The sequence below is a fragment of the Mauremys mutica genome, chromosome 11 (assembly GCF_020497125.1).
Source record: "Mauremys mutica isolate MM-2020 ecotype Southern chromosome 11, ASM2049712v1, whole genome shotgun sequence".
NCBI lineage: Eukaryota > Metazoa > Chordata > Testudines > Geoemydidae > Mauremys > Mauremys mutica.
Window position 1 is genome coordinate 44031614 of NC_059082.1, and position 18265 is coordinate 44049878.

Below are 18265 nucleotides of genomic sequence, written 5' to 3' on the forward strand. Positions count from 1 at the left end.
TTCAGAGACATTTCTCTTGGGGATGGCCCATGGATAGTGTTTTTTACTTTGCAGTTTCTGGGCAAGTTTTTTCACTTTGAGCATGAGCAAGATGCCTTTGTTTTTCTAACTAATTTCATTCCAGCCAGGATTCTTCCCTCCCACTTTGTAAGTATTTCTCTTCATATTAAATGCTTAGGCATTTGCGTGGAAGAAGCTATCAGCCGCTAGACAACCTGTGTCAGTGCTCAAAATTCTGTTATCTCATTGGTCATTTGTGCCTTTACAACTGCAATAGGTGCAAAATCCCATCTGAGAGATACTGTTTCACAGGTAATAAAAATTGTCAGTCACTATATGCTTTCCATGGAAGGAGGGCTATAGAAGAATTCCAGTGACCTGTTGTCATAGTAAACCATTCCCAGAGTTCAGAACTATACATCTAAATGTGTATGTATATTTAATTTTCCCAGTATCTAAAATTGCTGATCATTTGCTTGTTAAAAAGAGATGTGAAATTTTTATTCTCAGAGTTAAGAATAAAGGTACATTATGTTGCTACCTCAAGAGCTTTCATCCTCTTAGGACAGTTTCAGTTCATACATTGGAAACTGGGGCTTTTGCATATTAAAAAATGCTGTGCATATACTAGTTTACATTTTTATAATATTTTTCTTTCTTGGTACATTGCCTTTTTTATGCATTTGACAGTTTTCAATTCTGTGGATATTTCTCTAACTAGATTCCATTTTGTCAGCTTTTGTTTGCTATGCAAAATTTCCAGTTACATATGAAATTGTCATCTTTTGAAAAACACGACAGAGGTTTGGAAGACTTCTTGACTTCCTTTAGATATAGCTTTTTTTCGGGAGTTTCTTTTAATCTATTTCATAAACAAGCCTCTCCCTCCCTCCACCATTGCCATTAGGGAAGAAAGCATTTTCACTACACAAGACCCTGTTGCTGTTGTTCATTTTAAGAAAACTAACTACTGTATGTGGATATACTGTATATTGTGACAGACCCAGGCCAGTGGGGTACAGGAGTCTGGTAGAGGGCAAATATACTGGTCACTGGGTGAGTAGTTTTCTGTTCCCTGAGTGACCAGAGCAGGGGCTGCACTAGAGTAATCAGGAACCTGCTAGAACCAATTAATACAGACAGGCTGATTAGATCATCTGCAGCCAATCAAGGCAGGCTAATCAGGGCACCTGGGTTTAAAAAAGAGCTCACTCCAGTCAGGCGAGAAGGAGCCAGAGGAGAGGAAGTGCGTGTGAGGAGCTGGGAGCAAGAGGCACAAGGGGCTGAGAGTGAGAGGGTGTGCTGCTGGAGGACTAAGGAGTACAAACATTATCAGACACCAGGAGGGAAGGTCCTGTGGTGAGGATAAAGAAGGTGTTTGGAGGAGGCCATGGGGAAGTAGCCCAAGGAGTTGTAGGTGTCACAAGAGGCACTATAGACAGCTGCAATTCACAGGGCCCTGGGCTGGAACCCGGAGTAGAGGGCGGTCCTGGGTTCCCCTCAAACCTCCCAACTCCTGATCAGACACAGGAGAAGTTGATCCAGACTGTGGGGAAGATCACTGAGATGAACAAATCTGCCAATAAGCGCAGAACCCACCAAAGTAGAGGAAGAACTTTGTCACAATATTTAAATACCAAATCCGAATTTGTATACATTATCTGTCTTTTTTTGGAGGGAAGATGTTGTCATGTATGCCATTTTAGAGCAGAGATTCTGTTATGGACTTCCTGCTTTGAAAACTATTCATTAAAAAAGCCAACAAACTGATCAAGCTAAAATAAGTGACTTTTGCTTACATTTTAAGTTACCTTGAGACAGATGTTACATTGTTTGACTTGTACTTGAGCTAAATGATAACAGACTTGCTGGGGATTAGCACATTCCTTTTAATTTTTAAAAATCATAATTTAGTCAAAATTGTCATTAATTTAATTTTTAGTCCTTTGACCCAGTACCTGATGTAGAGGGATTTGTAAAATTTTCGTTACTGTCCATACTGTATATGCCATTGCCAAATAGTTAACAGATATCAGTTAAGGTCATCTTATTGACCAAAGAAATTGCTTTTAAATTTAAATGAAATACACACCATTTAGAATACAGTACTCTCTACTGTGAGAGTTAAGTCGACTTGGCATAGCCAAGGTACCGGAAGCAATAAAATGGTGACCTATGCTGTAAATCAGTTCAGAACCATCCATCAACACATCTTCTAGTTTGTTATATGTATGGAAAGACCCAAGGGTTTTTAATCCTGGCAAGTACAGAAAGATATCGTTAGAATGGTATTTGCAGAAACGTGAGCCATATTTGCCACAAAGTGAATAGGTTAAAAGAAAATCAAATACATTGCAGCAATAGTAGTGAGGGTGTGAAAATAGATGAAAGATGTGACTAAGTGGATTAGCTGGTATGATCACCATACTCTAGAACTGTTTCCTTACTTTCTTTATAAGCAGCATTTTGGGGTGGAATAAAGTTAGGGCTGTCAATTAATCACCGTTAACTCATGTGATTACCTCAAAATAAATCATGATTAAAAAAATTAATTGTGATTAAACACAGTTTTAATCACACTTTTAATAATAGAATACAAATTTAAATGTATTAAATATTTTGGATGTTTTTCTACATTTTCAAATATATTGATTTTCAATTACAACATAATACAAAGTGTACAGTGCTCATTTTATATTTTTATTACAAATATTTGCACTGTAAAAATGATAAACAAAAGAAATAGTATTTTTCAATTCACCCCATACAAGTATTTCAGTGCAATCTCTTTATTGTGAAAGTGTAACTTACATATGTAGATTTTTTTTTTGTTACATAACTGCACTCAAACAAAACAATATAAAACTTTAGCTCCTACAAGTCCATTCAGTCCTACTTCTTGTTCAGCTAATTGCTAAGACAAACAAGTCTGTTTACATTTACGGGAGATAATGCTGCCCACTTCTTATTTACAATGTCACATGAAAGTGAAAACAGGTGTTCGTATGGCACTTCTGTAGCTGGCCTTGCAAAGTATTTACGTGCCAAATATGCTAAACATTCGTATGCCCCTTCATGCTTCAATCACCATTTGAGAGGAATGCTTCCATGCTGATGACACTCATTAAAAAAATAACACGTTAATTAAATTTGTCACTGAACTTCTTGGGGGAGAATTGTCTCCTGCTCTGTCTTTTACCTGCATTCTGCCATATATTTCATGTTATAGCAGTCTCGGATGATGACCCAGCATATGTTGTTCGTTTTAAGACCACTTTCACTGCAGATTTGACAAAACACAATGAAGGTACCAATGTGAGATTTCTAAAGATAGCTACAGCACTTGACCCAAGGTTTAAGAATCTGAAGTACTGTCCAAAATCTGAGAGGGACGAGGTGTGGAATATACTTTCAGTAGTCTTAAAAGAGCAGCACTCCAATGTGGAAACTACAGAACCCAAACCATCAAAAAAGAAAACCAACTTTCTGCTGGTGGCATCTGACTCAGATGATGAAAATTAACATGCGACACGGAATGGTCTGTGATTGGGGATGGGAGGGAGCTGTAGGATGGGGTCACTGCCAAGTGATTTGGGGTGTACAGTGGATGGGGGGGTCACTGCCAGATGGAATTGGGGAGAGCATGGGGGGTGAGATGCACTGCTGGATGTTACAGGAAACAATGACAACAAATGTAGAGTGATTTTTACATTTTAACCTTCAAAAAATCAAAGCTTCTGGAGGCTTAAATTTCAGGGGGGAGGGATAGCTCAGTGGTTTGAGCATTGACCTGCTAAACCCAGGGATGTGAGTTCAATCCTTGAGGGGGTCATTTACAGATCTGGGGCAAAAATCTGTTTGGGGGTTGGTCTTGCTTTGAGCAGAGGGTTGGACTAGATGATCTCTTGAGGTCCCTTCTAACCCAGATATTCTATGACCGCTGGACTTGTCCTGAAAGTTGCCCCCTGCCATAAGTGGACTCTGAAATTGGTGATTCTGGGTGGAGGAGCAGCCACCTCTGCCCCAGCTCCAGGTCATGCTGTTCCCTGACAGCTTCAGACACTGCTTCTTCCTCATTTCCAAGCACTGGCACCAGGAGATAGAGACCAGCAGGATGGTGAAGAAAAGGTAATTGAAGCAGTCAGTGGCCAGCAAGACTTAAAGGTGGGATGACTGGGGCTCCGGTACCTCTGGCTGCCATCTCTGTGCACTGCCTCCTCTTCAGCTTCTGGTCTTGCATCCTCTTTAGGAAAAGCCTGGTTGCACCCATGCACTTATCACTGAGACCTGGTTTAATTATGCGGGACTGGTTTTGCCTCAGATGGTGCCAGGCAGGACTCAGTGCAACATGAGCCTGAGGTAGAGTGGTGTGTAATCATCAAGGAGGTGGTGTGGCTGTCCTGTGTGCCAATGTCTTACTGTGTGTATAGGATACTGACAACACCCAGCTTTATAGCTCCATCTTGATGATCTGCGGGAGCCATTGAGCTGGTTGACCCATGTCTGATCGAGACTGGGAATGGGTGGGATTAAGCTGACTGAATCTTGACCCAGACAAGACAGATGATGTTGGTACATTGGGAGAAACTGCCAGAAGCTGTAATAGAAATTGTTTCTGTCCCTATGATTGAGGGGAGGTGTTTGCCTTTTGTAACTAGATTCTTTATCTGAGTGTATGGTTGGACTAACAGCCACATCTCATCAATAATTCCCTTCTTGGCAAGCATCTTTTTGTGTTTTGTTGATCTTGCTATTGTTTTCCATGTTTCTGTCACTTCAAGATTAGACTGTTGCAGTGTGCTCTGTCTGGAGCTGCATCTTAAATCTGTTTGGAAACTTGAAACTGCTGCTGACTCTTGACTGAGTAGAGTGACATACCTTTGGCACATGGTTAGCTTTCAGATAGAATTTTAAGGTGCTGATTTTTACTATAAAGGCCTAAGTGACCTGGGATATCCCTACTTGAGACATCTCTCCACCTATACAAACAGTTATGGTCAGTACTTTATCTGAAGCAGGGTGGATAAAAATAAATGATTTAAAAACAAAAATCAAAATAATCAGATTTTTTTATTTAAATTGTATTTTTTTTTAGTTTTAATTAAGATACATTATAGCTCAAAGATATCTCATCATGGAATAGGAATTATTAATTCTATAGTATGAAACAATATATTCATGTAATGTTTAAGAAAAGTTTTGTAAGTGAGTTCCAATACTTCATGGATTACAGACCCAATCATATGGGGTTCCAGGGCCTTCTGTATAGATTATTTAGGTTAATATTTCTCTCTACCCAATGAGACTCAGTGCTCAGTGTAGAAGATACCATCAGAGATGCTTAGTTTTGCAGTTCTCAAACTGTGGATTTGTGTCTCCAGAGATAACATGCTTGTTAACAGCAAACATTTTTAAATAAATAATATATAGAGGCGAGAAACAGACCTCAACCGTATTGTCCCTCTGCAAATTTGTGTACACAGAGTCAATCTCTTACCTCTCTCAAAGTGAAAGTTTCAAAAAGTTCAATGAATAGAAGATTGTTGGGGGCGGAATAGATCTGGACAAGGAGAAGAAGTCTGGAGATGAATGGGAGAAGGAAGGGACAGGCAGTAGAAACAAAAGTGAAACTAATTTGTGCACCATATTCCAGAAGTCTTGATGTCTTTCTGAATGTAGCCTTCATTGATTTGAGATCTACCATACGATTCTCTCACTAGAAGGGAAAACCTATAATGGCAGCAGGCTGTAAAGGAGACCCAGTTTGGGAATATTTTTAATGAAGTTCCTCTACCTGTGAATAAGACAGGCATGCAGACAGTTGAACAAAGAAAATGCAAGGCCTAGTTGCCCAAATGAAACAACATTATGAGAAGTGTTCCTTCTCAGGAGGAAGCTGCGTTGAAGATGATGAAAGGAACATTTCTGAACATGCAGGATCTTCATGTTGGTAAACTTTTTTATTTCATACTTCTTTCTTAAGGACTGCCTGTCTTCCTTCTGGACTATTCTTGAATTCTCATTTTTGAGCAAAAAATATAGTTGTTACTCTATGGTACTATCATTTTAGATGCAGTTGTGATAAAAAAAAATAGCTGAAATAGGCAGATCTTCCTTTTACAATTTCACCTTTAAAGTAGTACTGAGTGTCAGTGAATGCAATGAGTAATACTAAATGAGCAGTATGGTAATAATAATGAAATAACTGCATTGATTTATTTTGTTTAGAAGAATCTATCCTCAACATACAGGATTCTGAAGACTATCGACCTTCAAGATCACCATTATTTTCTATAGATTCAGAGTTATCTGCTAATGATAGTGTTTCAGTCACATCATGTATGTCACATAGGCAGAGCATATCACCTGTAGCGCAAAAAAAAAAAATCTCCATCATCCAGAAACAATCACAGATAAATTTGTGATGAGAACCAGCAGATTACAAAAAGAGGTAATTGATGAAAAAATTGCCTGCTTTGTTGATGCAACAAACTCTCCTTTCCGTATGATTGAGAACCCAGACTTCCTTAACATGGTTCAGTCATTAACCTGAGTCTTGATGGGTGGAGCAATGTCCACAATGATCCTGTTGTATGTGCTTGTGTGACAACAGAAGTAGGGAATGGCTTCCTTACAGAAACAATTGATACATCAGGAAATGCACACACAGCGGAATACTTACAAGAAGTAGCAGTAAACGCTATAACAAACTATGGGGAAAAAAATCAAATGTCTGGTATGCAGCTTGGTCATAGACAATGCTGCAAATGTATCCAAGATGAGAAGAAATTATTTAGAAGAGAGTGAAGAGAGTCCCAAGCTAATAACATATGGTTGCAATGCTCATTTGATGCACCTCCTAGAAAAAGATTTCAGTGTTCCAGAAATAAAGGCTAATGTTGTTGAAATTGCAAAATACTTCCGTAACAACCACTTTGCAGCAGCTGCTTTGAAAAAAGTGGGAGAAACCAAGCTAATTCTCCCACAAGATGTGCAATGGAACTCAGTAGTGGATTGATTTGAGCACTATATCAAGAACTGGCCTAATCGGATGACAGTTGAACAAAATCGTGAAAAAATAAATATCGTTGTCACAGCCAAAGTTCTCAACATTGGGCTTAAGAGAAATGTTGAACACATGCTGAGTACCCTGAAGGCTGTTTCTGTAGCCCTAAACAAAATGCAGGGAAATAGCTATTTTATTGGTGAGGCTGTTGAAATTTGGAAGGAACTGAGTGAGATCTTAAAAAGAGAAATATGCAATGACAGAGTTAAATTACAAGCATTAAAAAAAAAAAAAAAAAAACAAATGGGACAAGCACTATCTCCAGCTCATTTTCTTCCAAATATTCTCAATACTTGAAACCAGGGTCAAACTTTAACTGCTGAAGAAGAGGAGTTGGCTATGACATGGACATCCAGCAATCATCCCTCCATAATGCCAACTATAATCAACTTCAGGGCTAAGGGTGACCCATTCAAGAAATATGTTTGTTGATGACGTTTTAAAGAAAGTCACACCAGTGAACTGGTGGAAGTCACTTAAGCACTTTGATTCAGAGACTGTTGAAGTGATAATCTCATTTTTAACAGCAGTAGCTTCTTCTGTTGGTGTAGAAAGAATATTTTCTTCCGTTGGACTAATTCATTCCAAATTGAGAAATCGTTTGGAACCTGAAAAAGCAGGAAAGCTTGTTTTTCTTTTCCAGACTATGAAGAAACAGGAAAATGAAGGTGAAGACAACTGAAGAAGCCAATATTTTAAGTTTCTCATGTTGACCTGGCTGACAGTCAATTTAATTTTTGTGGTTTTCTAAAAAAAATTTAATTTAACTATTTTAGTTAAAAACTATTTTAACAAAAACCTGATTTTAAAAAACTTGAATGTTTAACTAAATTCAAAAGTTCATATGCTTGTTTTGTTAAAATATTATGTTTGCTGCTGGAAAAAAAAATCCAGAATACATAACGTTGTTGGTTTAGTTAAATAAAACAATTTAAATGTCTGTCTGGTGATGTTCTCCTAATACAACATGGCAAGAAAATCCTCCAAATATTAATATTAACTTGTTGAACTGAAGATAGTTCACCTCCCAAAGACTTCATAAATATCTGCTTCAGTTACCTTTGGTAAATGAAATAACCAAACAATCATTCATTTTCTGATATGGTTGTAAAACTAATCTGAAAAGTTTTCAAAATAAATCACTTTAAAAATGTACAGTGTGTACCTTCTATAAATGAAAGCTACATCTATCTGAGTTGTGAAGAATATGTATTAAGGTTATAACAACCAACAAGAATGCACTTTTATGTAGAAATCCATGATTAAATTGAGTGTTCCTGACTCGTGATTTAAGTCAATTTGATTTAAATCAAATCCACCCTGATCTGAAGCCCCTGGGATAGCAGAGAGAGAGCTTCTGGCAGAGTGTTATCCATGAGGCCCTCAGCTTTGGAAAGCACTCACCCACCCTTGATCAGAAATAGTTCAGATCTGTTTAGGGCACCCTACAATCCCCCTATGTTTTTTCTGGACTTTTGAGGAGGATTAGGACATAGAAGGAATAGGGTAGTAACTAAGGTGTTATGAAATATTGGTTTGCTTATTATTAGATGATGGCTGGTTTTTGTAAATAGGCATGACGCAATTCTCCAAAAAGGGCCATAATTTCAGAGTTTAGCGTATCCAGCCTGTCCACACCCACATCCTAGATCATTTGAAGCTTATTTTATGTACATTTAGACAAGGTGTGATGTGGAGCTATCAAATGGTGCTGTAAGTGAGGTGTGCATACAATTTGTGACACACTCTTGACATCTGCAACATACTTTCTGCTGTACATGTGTTAAGATGTGACTCTGTGTCATCCCTATTTGGTACTGAGAAAAATTTGTGATTTAATATTGACAGAACAGTTAAGCTTACTGCTGCAGAGGGCTTGCCAAATGGGGGGGGTGGGGGTGGGGGTGGGGGTGACAGACAAGCGATCATTTCTGCAGCAGGAAAGTTGGTAGCAGTGTTGTATGACAAGAATGAGAAAGAAAAGGAGTCTCACAGAAACCTGTATTGCTTGCACCTGAATCTAGCCATCAAAAAGCCATCAATTTACTTGCCAAACTCTCACCATGTGAGGACAGTTTTGAAGAGCATGTCAAAAGAGCGTCTTGGCAAACAAAAATGTTGATGTCTTTGGACATAGGTAAACCAAATACTGGATCACCATAACAATATGGATGGGAAAATGTGGATGATGATCTACTTCCTGTATGGCATCTGAGCTTCTTCAAAACTTCATTTGTGCCTGTACTCATAAGGGTTGCTTCACAATCAACTGTGTCTATTGTCAGAACAATCTTGCCTTGGCATGTGCACAGCTCTGCTCAGGGAATGAGGACTGTGGTGACCTATGCATTCTCAACGGAGGTATTAAGGATGAACAAGATGGTGATAACAACTAGAAATGTCACCAGCACTATTGTATTTCAATGATATCTTTAGAAATTTATTATTAGATTTGTTTTACGCTAGATGTTGTTGTTGCGATGGTTTGAGATCCCAAAGAAATCCAATTTTATATTGTGAAATAATATGGAGACTAATTAAACTAACAAACAAATGCAAATGGTTCAAAGTGGTCATTTTAATGTGTCGATTATGTCATTGCTTATCCCCATTTCTATAGTAACAGCACCACTTGACAGCTCCATGTCATACCTCATCTTAAAGTAGACTTAAAGATTTCAAGTGATATATGATGTATATGTGTGTAGAGAGATACATTGTCAGTCTAATTGGTGGGGTCTGCTGCTTGCCTAAAACGGGAGAGGCTGACCAGACTGCTTTGCTCTGTACGTATGTACTCAGATCTTTCAGATGATTGCCTTTTGTGGAAATAAATATTCACATAAATGAATAAAATCTTGTAGAGATTTACTGTTTTACTTTTAGTGAAGGCATCAAATTTTCAAATAAACACTATTAGACTGAGCTGTGAATAAGGCCTAAAACATTTAAAATGAATTTTCAGGTCCTACCTCATATTTTATATGCCACTAATTTGATTCATATATGGATAATTAATTGTATTGACAACTAAGAAACACAACTTTTTATTAGTTATTATGCCAAATGAAGCTTAAAGGTTTGAAGTACTACATTAATTCTTCCCTCCCAGCCTGAGCTGCAAATTTGAAATGAGATGTGTGGGTAGGGGGGGACACTTGGATTTTTTGTTGTTGTTGGGGGGGGAAAGGAGTGATTTGGTATGACAATGAAAGGAAAGCTCATCTGGGGATTTTTGGGAGGTACTAAATATAATTGGTTCTCTCACTCATTGGAGGCAGTGCATGTGGCTGACTTGATAGCAGACCTCAGTCAAGCTGCTACCTGTTGAGGCTATTCAGTCTTCCTGCGCCAAACATTGGTAAAAGAGTTGCAAAGCTGTGAAAAGATACTTAAAGAAACCATAATGCAAAGCTTACAGTAGACAACACTTCTTTATTCCTGTTATTGTAATTATTGAGGGATGTCCATTCCTAATCTTCGAAAATATAGAATTCTGTGTAGCATAGCGCAGTAAGGAAACAATGAAGTGCTGCAGTTGCACTATTGATCATAAAATATCAGGGTTGGAAGGGACCTTAGGAGGTTATCTAGTCCACCCCCCTACTTGAAGCAGGACCAATCCCCAGACAGATTTTTGCTGCATCCCTACATAGCCCTCTCAAGGATTGAACTCTCAACCCTGGGTTTAGGAGGCCAATGCTCAAACCACTGAGCTATCCAGATCACTAGGTAGCAGTGTTTAAACGTTAAAATAGCTCCAAAATAGTGAAGGAATTAAATGGAGGCCATGGAATAGGAATGTTGCAAGTATAATAGTCTGAATGTGAAATTCTGCATGAGCATTTAGCAATTAAAAGTGTTCTTTGCGTGGATAATGACATTAGGAGGGAGAGAGAGGGAAAGCAGAGCTGCCAAGGCTGCTTTGAAGTTTAATTGTCTGTTTGGTAATGAAACACATAATCTTCCATTACAAATCTTATTTTATATGGTAATTGGCTCATTTGCTCTCTGGTTATCAATTTAACTTCTCTACCACAAACATCTGCATTTATGTTGTGTTTAATTGGTGTGAATGCTAAACAATTAAGTAGTTAAACTGTAAAAGAGAACATTTTGAAAGCATTATTTTTTAATTCATTAAAAAGAAAATAACTGAAAATGAAATGTACATTTTCCATAGTAAACATTTGTGAACAACTTGGCTGTTGTCCTGTAGCCTGTAGAGCACTCCTTATTTGAAAGAGACAAAGATTCCAGATTTAAATCTTTAAAATAAATATATATTTATATTTATTTATAAAATAAATACATATTTAAATAAAGATTATATGGGAGTAGGTTACAGCACACACAGTTTGACATCCATTTTTGTGGTGGTCGCCCCCAAGATTTAATTTACATTTCCCCCTACTTGTGTGTACTGCCCTGACTTAGAGGGACCACACTGTTCCTAGAGTTAATTTAATGAAATTATGCTTTACCATTTCAAACTGTAGGGGTTGTGTTCTGTCTTGTAGGTGGAATGGGAAGAATGGTCCCAACTCTGTTTGTTTCACATGTTTTTCTATCTGGAAAATATTGGGGCAACCATTCAGTTTTCCATCCCTACACACACCTTTTGACTATTGACTTTCATGCCCAAGCCTTTCTTTTGCTCCCTCTCCTGCCTTTGTAAGTAACCTTGGATATATTTCCTGCCTGTTTAGTCCTGATAAATATACATAAATTTCCCCACAGCTTTGTAGTAATGTTCTGCCAATAATATGCAGACTTCACTTGCAAGACTGTGACATCTGTAACTAGCTGTTGGGGAATAGATGACAGTGGACATTGCTCACACTCCTCTTGAAATAGGAAGACCAACTATGTGTCTTTGGTGATGCTTCCAGCCCCTAGTTGCCTAAATAGCAAGATATTTGAATGTACTTGTTCATTAACTGGGATCATATAGATGGGCAAGAGTGCTATTGAGATCTCATAGTTACTACTGGAATTTTGTCCTTATTAGAAAGCCACTACACAGTTCAGCACAATTGGCAATCTTTGCTCAAATAACATATGAGTTAACCTATAATATCCCCACTTGCTAGGAAGTCCAACAGTGATGTAATAGAATCTTGTATGGTGTTTGGATGTAAATAGCACTTAATCTCTCTGATGTGGAGAAAGGGATTTGAACTTGGATCTGCCAGTTTACAGAGCATGACCTTACCATTGGGCTATGGCATATTCTGGTTATGGGGTTTTCTCCATCTCTTCTCTAAAGCTGTTCCACTTTGTATAAATAACTAGACAGTTACTAGAGCAGGGCTTGAACTTAGGCAGCCCACATCCTCAGTAGGTGCCCTACCGAACAGGCTATAGAATCATTCTCTTTCTCTCTCTCACACTCCCTGGCCCAGTGACAGTGGATAGTAATTGGGTTAATTTCAACATTACTGAAACATTTAGACTTTTTCAGTTCGATCAAAAACTATTTGGTGAAATTGACACAAATTCATAAATAGTTCCAATCAACCCCAAACTGCTTTTTTCAGCAAGTAAACTCCTTGTCCCAAAAATTTCACCCAGCTCGACTTCTACTTTATTGTTTTATTATATAGAGAGTGTAAACTCTAATGATATTACCAAAGTCTAGATAAACAGTAACTTTTCTCCTTCTACCTTTATATGTAAAGCTCCACCTGAATTTCTGAAGCAGCCTGATAATATTTATGCTCATGAATCTATGGATATTGTCTTTGAGTGTGAAGTGACTGGAAAACCAACTCCAACAGTGAAATGGATCAAGAATGGAGACATGGTGATCCCTAGTGACTACTTCAAAATTGTAGTAAGTACATTTTCATTTTCTGTCGTTTCAACCCGTTGACCTGTACCTTAATCCTCCTATGTACAGTAACTCCTCACTTAACATTTTAGTTATGTTCCTGAAAAATGCTACTTTAAGCAAAATGATGTTAAGTGAATCCATTTTCCCCATAAGAATTTAATCTAAATGGGGGGTAGGTTCCAGGGGGAAAAAATTTCGTCAGACAAAAGACATTATATACATATACAGTATAAGTTTTAAATAATTTTAAACAAACTATTTAATACTGTACTTACCAGTGATGATTGTGAAGCTTGGTTGAGGCAGGGCATAGTGGGGTCGGGGCACAGGGGTTTGCCCCACTCCGCTCTCCTGCCGGGGAGCGGGGTCTGGGGCTTGCCCGCTTCCTGGCTGGAATGCCGAGTGGGCAGAGTGGGATAAGCCCCCACAGCTCAATCCCACTCCTCAGCTGGAACGCCGGGCGGATGGGTGGAGCAGGGCGAGCCAAACAACCTTATAACGGAACATTGCACGACTTTAAACGAATATGTTCTCTGATAGATCAGCAACCTAATAACGAAACAGTGTTAACCAGGATGACTTTAAGGCCTGGTCTACACTAGGACTTTAATTCGAATTTAGCAGCGTTAATTCGAACTAACCGCTCAACCGTCCACACCAGGAAGCCATTTAATTCGAACTAGAGGGCTCTTTAGTTCGAATTTGGTACTCCACCCCGGCAGGTGGAGTAACGCTAAATTCGACATGGCTAGCTCGAATTAGGCTAGGTGTGGATGCAAATCGAACTTAGTAGCTCCGGGAGCTATCCCACAGTGCACCACTCTGTTGACGCTCTGGACAGCAATCGGAGCTTGGATTCTCTGACCAGCCACACAGGAAATGACCCGGGAAAATTTGAATTCATTTTCCTGTCTGGGCACTTTGAATCTGACGTCCTGGCTGGACATCGGGGCGAGCTCCGCAGCACCTGCCACGATGCAGAGCTCTCCAGCAGAGGAGTCCGGGCAATCCCAGAATAGAAAGAGGTCCCCAGCATGGACTGACCGGGAAGTCATGGATCTGATCGCTGTGTGGGGCGAGGAGTCTGTGCTCTCGGAGCTGCGCTCCAGCAAGCGGAATGCAAAGACCTTCGAGAAGGTCTCGAAAGCCATGAAAGACAAAGGATACAGCCGGGATGCGATGCAGTGCCGCGTGAAAGTCAAGGACCTAAGACAAGGGTATCAAAAAGTCAGAGCGGCAAACGGACGCTCCGGAGCCAAGCCCCAGACATGCCGCTTCTACGAGGCACTGCATGCCATTCTAGGTGGGTCTGCCACCACTGCCCCACCAGTGACGGTGGACTCCGAGGACGGAATAGTGTACCGGGACAGTTCCTCCTCGATGTTCGCCGATGGGGAAGATGAGGAATGGTCTTTGGAGGACGGCGCAGGCGACAGCGAACCCACTCCCGCTTTCCCTGACAGCCAGGATCTCTTCATCACCCTCACAGAGATCCCCTACCAACCCTCCCCTGCCGTTAACCCGGACTCAGAATCAGGGGAAGGATCAGGCGGTAAGTGCTATAGACGTGTAAACATTTATTTTTTATAAAATATGTATATAAAAAATAGAAACACTATATAAAAAATTGTAAATATTAAACTATACGAAAAGTAGGTCCACACAAAGAGGGATTGAAGAAAAATCCTCTAGCGACAATTCAACGAAGGTGTCATACAGTTCCTCGAAAAGCCTCCGCAGGAGGTTTCTTGGGAGAGGTGCCTTGTTGGGCACTCCGTTGAAGCAAACTCTTCCTTGCCAGGACATCCGAATATACAGAGGGATCATCGCCTCCACGAGCATTGCTGCATATGGTCCTGGTCGGTGCAGCGCTTCCCTTAGCATCCTCTCTTTCTGGGCACGGGTGACCTGCCTCAGGGTGATCTCGTTCTGGAAATACTGCATCTAAGTAGGGCAATTAGTGTATTGTTACTATTGTTAATGGTTTAAAATTAGGTTGCATAACAATGACCCTCGCCTAACAGCCACGTGCTAGAGGCCACAGAGAACAAGCATACATTGATCTTTCCCGTGCACTGGCGGGAGGGGCTGCAAAAGGCTCATCCTTTCTGCTTTCCACATTGCCTTTAGCAGGAGAGCACAGCTATCCACTAACTGATAAGCATTATCTACTGTAAGGCTTACCAGGACTGTCTGCAAGACGGATTCAGCTGTCTCTCCCCGCTTGTCCGCTCTCCTGTGCAATGGCGCCGCCAATGAGAGCGTACTCCGAAATCTCGAACTAGTTCTGAGATCTTGCGAGACTTGGTGCCCTGTATAGTCTTGCTCTCTTAAATGACTTGACTGTGTTCACTGTCCGCAAACCTGTATTTGGTCAAGGAAATCACTTACTTTTTCGCATCACACAGCTTCGGCTCTTTCCCGGACTGCCCCGGCATCCCCCTCGCAGAGGCTGGCTCAGATTAGACGGCGAAAGAAAAAGACTAGGCACGAGATGTTCCAGGAACTGATGGCCTGCTCCAGAGCAGAGGAGGCAGAGCAGAGACAGTGGAGGGAGACCCTGTGTCAGCAGCATCGCACACACATCGAACGGGAGGATAGGTGGCGGCAGGAAGACCAGCAGGCGACTCAAACGCTGCTTGGTCTAATGAGGGAGCAAACGGACACGCTCCGGCGCCTTGTAGATGTTCTGCAGGACTGCAGGCAGGAGGAGAGAGCCCCCCTGCACTGCATCTGCAACCGCCCTCCAACGCCAAGAAGTCCTGTCCCCCCCTCACCCAAAGTAACAAGAAGGAGGGGCGGTAGGGGCCGTGAGAACTGTCACTGCACCGCAGCAGAGCGCTAATGTACAAGACACCTCTCGCGCTCTAAATTTGTAGAAGTTCTTCCCTTACAGGATCACCCAGTCCCAAATCCAAGTTTCAACCCCCCACTGTGTATAACATTATTAAAAGCGGTTTGCTGTTACTCACTGTTTCCGTCACGTTTCTCGTGTCAGAAGACTTTGTGTGTGGGGGGGGGATTTTAATTGCAGTGCATAGCCCACATTACCAGGGTACAGACTTGGGGGCAGGGTCAACTGCAGGGCACACACAGACTGCAGTCACTAGTCACCAGGGTCAGTCTGTGTGGTGCATGCTGCCCCGGGTGATTCGTTGATGTGTATGCTTGTCCAGGGTCCTGGCGCCTGCCATCCCCGAATGTAAAGGCAGGCTTCCCTTACGATGCACTTCGACCGTAGCCACGAGCCTCTCCGCTGCCCTGAGCCCCAAAAAGAGCCCTCATCCAGGGACAGATGCTCACCCTTCCCCCACACTCCTCACCCCTTCCAACGCCCAAACCCACAGCCCACAGCCGTCATGCAAACCCCTATCCAAAGACGGCACCCCTCGCCCCTTCCTGCAAACCCACCCATTCCTGCAAAACCACCCCTACATGCACAACCACTGTAAACCGTCCCCCACCCCACAGACCTATGTAGGAGCAGGAGGCTGTCCGTCCTGTATTGGACAAGCGGTCTGTACATCAGTGCACACCGAACCCAGCACAGTATGCTTCCATGTTTCAACCCAGGAACAGAAATGCAAAGTCAACGAAAGATTTATTATTAATTACTGTTACATTTCATTAGTTTTAAAATGTGCTTTGGAAGTGGGGGAAACTTGGAGAACCGGGTTTGTGAGCTCAGATCTAACTCGACACATACAGACACAGGCCCATGATCAGGCTCTCTTAAAATCAAGTGGACAGTCACAGGTTACCCTGCTCTGCGAGGAAACTAGCTTTCAAAGCCTCCCGGATGCACAGCGCTTCCCGCTGGGATATTCTCTCGGCACGGGTGTCTGGCTGATCGTAAACAGCAGCCAGGCGATTTGCCTCAACCTCCCATCCGGCAAAAAAGGTCTCGCCCTTGCTCTCACAGAGATTGTGGAGCACACAGCAAGCAGCAATAACTACGGGGATATTCTTTTCGCTGATGTCCGAGCGAGTCAGTAAGCTCCGCCATCTCCCCTTGAGACGTCCGAAAGCACACTCCACGACCATTCTGCACTTGCTCAGCCGGTAGTTGAAGAGTTCCTTCTCACTGTCCAAGGCGCCTGTATAGGGCTTCATGAGCCAGGGCATTAGCGGGTAGGCCGGGTCCCCGAGGATCACTGTAGGCATCTGCACATCCCCTACCGTTATTTTGTGGTCCGGGAAGAAAGTACCTGCCTGGAGGCGTTTGAAGAGACCAGAGTTCCTGAACACACGCGCGTCATGAACCTTGCCCGCTCACCCGACGAAGATGTTGGTAAAACGTCCCCTATGGTCCACCAGTGCTTGCAGCACCATTGAAAAGTAGCCCTTTCGGTTAATGTACTCGCTGGCCTGGTGGGCTGGTGCCAGGATAGGGATGTGAGTCCCATCTATAGCCCCACCGCAGTTTGGGAATCCCATCGCGGCGAAGCCATCTATGACGACCTGGACGTTTCCGAGAGTCACTACCTTTGAGAGCAGTTGCTCAACGATGGCGTGGGCTCCTTGAATCACAGCAACCCCCACGGTAGATTTGCCCACGCCAAAGTGGTTCGCTACTGACCGGTAGCTGTCTGGCGTGGCAAGTTTCCAGAGGGCTATGGCCACTCGCTTCTGCACACTCAGGGCTGCTCGCATCCGTGTGTCCTGGCGCTTCAGGGCAGGGGACAGCAAGTCACACAGTTCAAGGAAAGTGCCCTTATGCATCCTGAAGTTCCGCAGCCACTGTGATTCATCCCAGACCTGCAGCACTATGCGGTCCCACCAGTCCGTGCTTGTTTCCCGGGCCCAGAATCGCCGTTCCACACCATGAACTTGACCCATTGCCACCATGATCTCCACGGCGCGGCGTACCCTGCTTTGTGAGAGGCCTGTGCCACTCTCCTCACCGCGCTGCCGGAGCCTCCTCGCCTGATTTCTCAGCAGCTGACTGTGGAAGAGGTGGACGATAAGGTGCGAGGAGTTGACAACGGCCATAAGTGCAGCAATGATCGCAGCGGGCTCCATGCTCGCAGTGCTGTAGCGTCCGCGCTGTAACCGACCAGAGAAGGGCGCGATCAGATTTCCCGCCGGCGCTTTCAGGGAGGGAGGGCGTGATTGACGGTTCAATGACGACAGTATCCCAAAACCACCCTCGACACATTTTTCCCCCAGCAGGCATTGCGAGCTCTACCCAGCATTCCAATGGGCAGCGGGGACTGCGGGAACTGTGGGATAGCTTCCCACAGTGCACCGCTTCGAAAGTCGACACCGGCCCCGTTAATGTGGACTCAGAAGTTCGAATTAGTGTATTTAGTGTGGATACACAAATTCGACTTCATAAGGTCGAATCCACAAATTCGACTTAA

General features: G+C 42.3%; 1 protein-coding gene across 8 annotated transcripts in view; it reads left to right on the forward strand.

The window, feature by feature from the left end:
• The window catches only part of NEO1 (neogenin 1), a 553761-nt gene that overhangs the window by 378094 nt on the left and 157402 nt on the right, over window positions 1-18265 (forward strand). For all 8 annotated transcript variants that reach the window (XM_044979726.1, XM_044979730.1, XM_044979728.1 and 5 more), the window contains one exon: window positions 12748-12902. In XM_044979726.1, coding sequence (XP_044835661.1) covers window positions 12748-12902 — 155 coding nt within the window. The remainder of the gene's footprint in view (window positions 1-12747; window positions 12903-18265) is intronic.